General features: G+C 37.2%; 1 protein-coding gene across 3 annotated transcripts in view; it reads left to right on the top strand.

Annotated features, from left to right (window-relative positions):
- Positions 1-5,943, top strand: part of LOC106468703 (myosin-51-like) — a 99,503-nt gene that overhangs the window by 68,651 nt on the left and 24,909 nt on the right. Inside the window, exons 16-17 of one of the 3 annotated variants that reach the window (XM_022397065.1) lie at positions 2,575-2,681; positions 4,923-4,980. In XM_022397065.1, the coding sequence (XP_022252773.1) occupies positions 2,575-2,681; positions 4,923-4,946 (131 nt within the window). In that variant the 3' untranslated portion in view covers positions 4,947-4,980. Of the gene's footprint in view, positions 1-2,574; positions 2,682-2,840; positions 2,944-4,922; positions 4,981-5,943 lie in introns of those variants that run through there. The other 2 variants (XM_022397066.1, XM_022397064.1) reach the window with 2 other exon arrangements.

A 5,943-nucleotide genomic window follows, 5' to 3' on the forward strand; every position in this document is an offset into this window, starting at 1 on the left:
ATGCTTATCATGCTGGTTTTACTCACTGTATGGCTTCGAGTACTCTCTTATGATCTAGCACCTTGATATTCACAAGGGTTTACTGAGATGCAGAATCTATTACAAAGTTGCCCTTTTGGGCATCCAGCTTTCCTGTCACGTAAACACTATGTGTACTTGCCATTTTACACTTAGCTGTTGGGACTTTCACAATGGGTCTTGGTGGGCGTCCCTCAGCACCAACCACTACTGGTTTCCCGAAGCTGACTTATTGGTAGTATTCTTCTTACACTGACTCCTCATATGTCTTTGCTCTCCACAGTTCCAACAACCTTTCTGGGTAGCAGCCTTTCCTTCCGTGGCATCTTCCCTGTGTTGAAATTTCCAGCATTGATCTCTCTTGTGCCCTGGTTTGTTACAATGCCAGAAAAAGTCCATCAAACCTCTCTGAAAGCTGACCTTTTCTGGCCTTGAATCAAGATGACTGAACCAACCTTGATACCTCTGTGCTGGATGTAACATAGGATTCGAATTCAAGAGCTCTGGCCATTGCATCTTGCATAGTAGAGGGGTGTGCTTGCTTTACTTGTATCTTCAGTTGTGGACCATCCAAGGTATCTACAAACTGATCCCTCAGCAACAGCTTCAGGACATCGGGTGGTGCAGTTGAGTAGGCCTTTTGTGCCATGCTTTCCAAATTCTGTGCCAGCTCATACAGGCTTTCCCCTTTAGCACGGACTCTCGTCCTAAACCTAGCCCTGTAGACTTCGGACTGATTTTGAGTTCCATACCCGAGTTCTAGAGCAGTTACCAGTGTTTTATAGTTGTGCATGTCTTCTGCTGACAACTGTCCAAGTATTTCCAGTGGTTGTCTCTTCAAGCTCGTTGCCAGATATACTACTTTCTGCACCTTTTTCCATCCATTCATCTCTGCCAGGATCTCAAATTGTGCTCTATATGCTTCCCACGGTGCCTTCTCATCGAATTCCTGTGGCTTCCTTCGTACTAGATCACCCCTATTGCTGACATTCATATCTTGGATGTGACTTCTAACAGGACTGAAGATGTCTGCATTAGGGACTAGCTGCGGGGTTTGGAAGGGTTTCCCGTTGCCTGAGGCTGATTAGGTCAATGGCTAATATATCGTCCTTGTGTAAAATACAGTAAATCATCCTTTAATGTATTTAATTCACTTTGAAATTTAGTAATGCTTTCCATTTGTGTACTCTGGCCTTCTCTCAACTGTTGGAGACTTTCATCTTGTTTATTTTCTTTCTCTTCCAACCACTGCTGTAGTCTCTCTTATTGTTCATTTTCTTTCTCCTCCAACCACTGCTGTAGTCTCTCTTCTTGTTTCTTTTCTCGTTGTTCTTGTATCTTTTCTTTTTCCTCCAACAACTGATGTAATCTCTCATCTTGTCTATTTTCTCGTTCTTTTTGTTTCTTTTCTTTTTCCTCCAACAGCTGCTGTAATTATTTTCTTGTTTCTTTTCTTTATCCTCCAACAGCTGCTGTAATCTTCTTGTTTCTTTTGCTGTTCTTGTATTGCTGCCATCAAATCTGCTAAGCTGTAGTTTGATTTGGCACTTCTGGGTTCCATCTGTTTTTTTCAATCCCACTCTCTGATACCAATTTGTTAGGTCTCTAGTCGTTTGTTAATTTTCCGTAAAAATTCTTTCCGAAGAAACTTTAGCGATACACGTCCTTTCTTAAATAAAACTAGTTTATTTTTGCCTGGATACAACTTTGCAATACACTTAATTTCCACAGTCACTTTAAACACACGCTATAATTCTCAATGATTGACGCACTTACTTACGTTCACTACCGCGCTTGACTCAATTGCCCATCTCTATCTGTGCCTGCCTGTAATTCAGTTCTGATCATTCTGTCTCACGTTATCTGGCGCACTTATATACAGGAATAGAGGGCGCCTAGCACTTACTGGATGATTCATGATGTTCCCTGATCCTTCTAGAATATCATGACGTGTTACCAGCGTCACGTGACTACCGCTGTCGTAACAATATTTATCATTAACATACATGAACATTATAGAACTTATTTTCTAGTGTCATCATTATGTTAGCAGGTATCTCAATTAAAAAACGAAATTAATACATAGAAAATATAGCTTACAGCAACAGAATATGTTAAAATATTTCAAACACACTACATTTGCCATACCAGAACTCATCAGGCTGGCTGTAACACAAAAGACAGAGTAGTGGTTGAGGTGCTCTTTATATCATACACTTTCATAAACAATGATGTGAACTATAGAATAAGTAAGTGAATTGTAATATTTTTGGGTAAGTTTTAATAACACATAATTATTTATTTATTTGTTATTATTTTATTTGAAATGATTTTGTATTCATTCAGAAAACTGGGGAACCAGCAGTGTAGCTTTCTTGTTAGATTTAGTTCTTTGATGTAATCAACTAGTGTTAAGTAATATATGTGAAAGGCAGGCTTTTTGCTTTAAAATATCTTTTTTTCTCTGATGACCCTGTGTCCTAATGCAATGCACTTGATGTATGAAATAAACAATACTAACCACTGAAAAGATTACTTATGTCTTCTGTTTTGAAGGTTTTCCCCATCGAATGCGTTTCAAAGCATTTAGTAATCGTTACCGACTGCTGGCACCCTTTAAGAAGCTGCACCGTAATGAAGAAAAGATTGTGGAAGATTGCTTGGTAGGTCCACAGTAAAATGATTAGTTTAATCTTGTGGCTTGTTTTTTTCCTTCATAAATATATTTCTTTGTTTCGTGTATATTTTTAAACTTGTAATACTAGTGATATAGTGTCATTAAATGCTAGTTTATTAATGAATTAATTGTTTGGTATCATTAGAGTGGTTAGTCATCTTTCTAGAAGCATACAGTTGTATAGAAACAACAATGTCATCAGCCATCTGTCTAGAAGTATACAGTTGTAAAGCAACAACAATGTCATCAGTCCTGAACTGGCCATCTGGCAACTCTGGCAAATGCTAGGGGCAAGTTCCTTCAACAGTTGGTGAGCTAATCCTAATTGAAAGATGTTCACATAATCCAATATAGGATCTTTTCCTTTGGTTTTTGTATAATGTCTTTGTAGATTCATGAAATAAAAGAAGAATTCAAATTACTCACTACTTTGCAAAAACTCACATAAAATAAAATAATGAAATAAGGCACAAACAGAGTAGCCTTTGCTCACAGCAGTTTTTATTAAAACAGATTACTAGTAGTGGCTCCTATCTAATTCTTGTCTAATTATGGTATAACATAGTAGGTCAGGTCAGCAAATGATGGGAAATTATTTATGCAAACCAAGACACCAAAACTTTAACTAATTAGTACACAATCACAAATTCACAGACATAGATAATTGTTAGTGTATTGGGCTGTGGATTTGAGGTTCTCAGGTTTGTAGCTCCTTACCATAAAAACAATTTTGCTCTGCACTGTGGATACATAGGTGCACTATTTGATTAGAGTAGCTGGTGCATACTGTGGATCCATAGGTGCACTATTTGATTAGAGTAACTGGTGCCTACTGTGGATCCATTGGTGCACTATTTGATTAGAGTAGCTGGTGTATACTGTGGATCCATAGATGCACTATTCGATTAGAGTAGCTGGTGCACACAGTGGATCCATAGGTGACTGGAAAATGCAGACAGTCATGCCGAAATATTGGCATTTCAAGAGGTGTCACACATCTGATAACATTGCAGCTCAATATGATGAAATAATAAACCTTTTAAACATCAACAACAAGGTTTTCTGCTTGCCTGGATTTGAACGGGCTTGGAAAAATCAGTGGGGAAAGAAGACCCTGTTGGTGATAGCTCATCTACAGACAGTGCTTCGAAAACCTAATGTGAGAGATGGCAATAGCTCATCTACAGATAGTGATTCAAAACCTAGTGTGAGAGAAGGTGATAAATCATCTACAGATAGTGATTCAAAAACCTAGTGTGAGAGATGGCAATAGCTCATCTACAGATAGTGATTCAAAACCTAGTGTGAGAGAAGGTGATAAATCATCTACAGATAGTGATTCAAAAACCTAGTGTGAGAGATGGTGATAGCTCATCTACAGATAGTGACTCAGAAATCTAGTGTGAAAGATGGTGATAGCTCATCTACAGATAGTGACTCAGAAATCTAGTGTGAAAGATGGTGATAGCTCATTTACAGATAGTGATTCAAAAACCTAGTGTGAGAGATGGTGATAGCTCATCTACAGATAGTGACTCAGAAACCTAGTGTGAGAGATGGTGATAAATCATCTACAGATAGTGATCCAAAAACCTAGTGTGAGAGATGGTGATAGCCCATCTACAGATAACGATTCAAAAACCTAGTGTGAGAGATAGTGATAGGTCAACACTTACCTGGATGGTCCTTGCATTCTTAAAGAAAGGAATCATCTAGATTATTGGAAGATCGATGGGAAAATATTTCCACCCTATCTCTACTAATCAAATGCTACCAGCATGTTCCAGCATCCTCTGCCTAGCCCCCCCCCCGAGCATTTGTTTAGCATTGGAGTCAAAATCCTCTGACCTGATTGCTGCTGCCTCACTTACAAAACATTTGAGAGACTGATGTTTATAAAGAACAATAGACAGTTATAATATATAGAAGTCTCCCTTAAAAATATTTTTGTTCTAAAACTTTGTTATTGCATTTTGAAAAACAAAATTATTCAAAATGTTTTTATTTGTTCACATTTTGTTTCAGTTTCTAAAAGTTTGATTCATAAAATATTAAAAGTATTTAAGTATTAAAATATTACTTATCTTCTGCTGTTTTATCATTATTGAATATTACCTGACAAAGTATTAATGAATGCATTGCTATGCATTCGTATTTCTCCTGTTCTCATATTTGTATCTATAAAAATGAGAAGTATTCATATTTGTATTCGATTACTGATCTCCAGTATTTGCTCCATCACTGTGGTTAAGATACGGCACTGAAAACAGGTTCTGCTTTAAACGATATCCTCACTGTCACATTAGCAAGGATTCGAGACAACCGGAGATCGAGCCTGATGTGCACCAGAGATGAAAGTTTATAATAAATCATTCCTTAAGTACGAGACAGTTGATACAATTCAAACTTTCCATATAATTTATATTCTCTGACACAGACTTAATAATTCGTGTTTTTTTAAATCAAATTAAATGTTAAAATTGAGCCCCTCTAGACACATTACAAACATGCATTGGTTAAATACAATGTTTTTTATTCACACATTTTAAAGCAAGTACGATGACTTTGGTATCAATAAGGTGGGAAATGCGACGACTTTGGTATCAATCTGATGGGAAATGTGACATCATTGATATCAATCTGACGGGAAATGTGACGACTTTGGTATCATTTTTTTGAAAATGTTACGAATGTGGCACAAGTGTGCCAGAAAATGTGACAACATTGGTATCATTTTGGCGGGAAATGTGACAACACTGGTATTATTGTAGTAGAAGACATTTGAAAACATTGGTATTATCGTAGTGGGAGACAACATTGCTATTATTCTAGTAGGAGACAACATTGGTATTATTGTAATGGGAAATATCTTGTATCATTGGTATTGTTGTTGTGGGAGGAATTTATAATTCTTATTATAATTGTAATGGTAGGTATGTGATAACAATGGCATTATTGTAATGGAAGGCTTTTCAGTATTGTTACGACAGTGGAAGTCACGTGACGCTGGTAACACGTCATGAGTTTCTAGAACGATCATGACTTTTCCTGACAACTCTAGTCTTTTCTAGGCGCCCTCTATTTTACTATGTAAGGCCGGCAAATAAAGCGGAGATAATAATTTCAGATAGATAAAGAGGTATAGAGACAGATAACTGAGTCAAGCGAGCGGTAGTGACCGCAAGTAAAGTGCGTGAATCGATGTGGATTATAGTGTGTGTTTAAGTTAAAGTGACTGTGGAAATTCT

The sequence above is a fragment of the Limulus polyphemus genome, unplaced genomic scaffold (assembly GCF_000517525.1).
Source record: "Limulus polyphemus unplaced genomic scaffold, Limulus_polyphemus-2.1.2 Scaffold3122, whole genome shotgun sequence".
NCBI classification, from domain to species: Eukaryota; Metazoa; Arthropoda; class Merostomata; order Xiphosura; family Limulidae; genus Limulus; species Limulus polyphemus.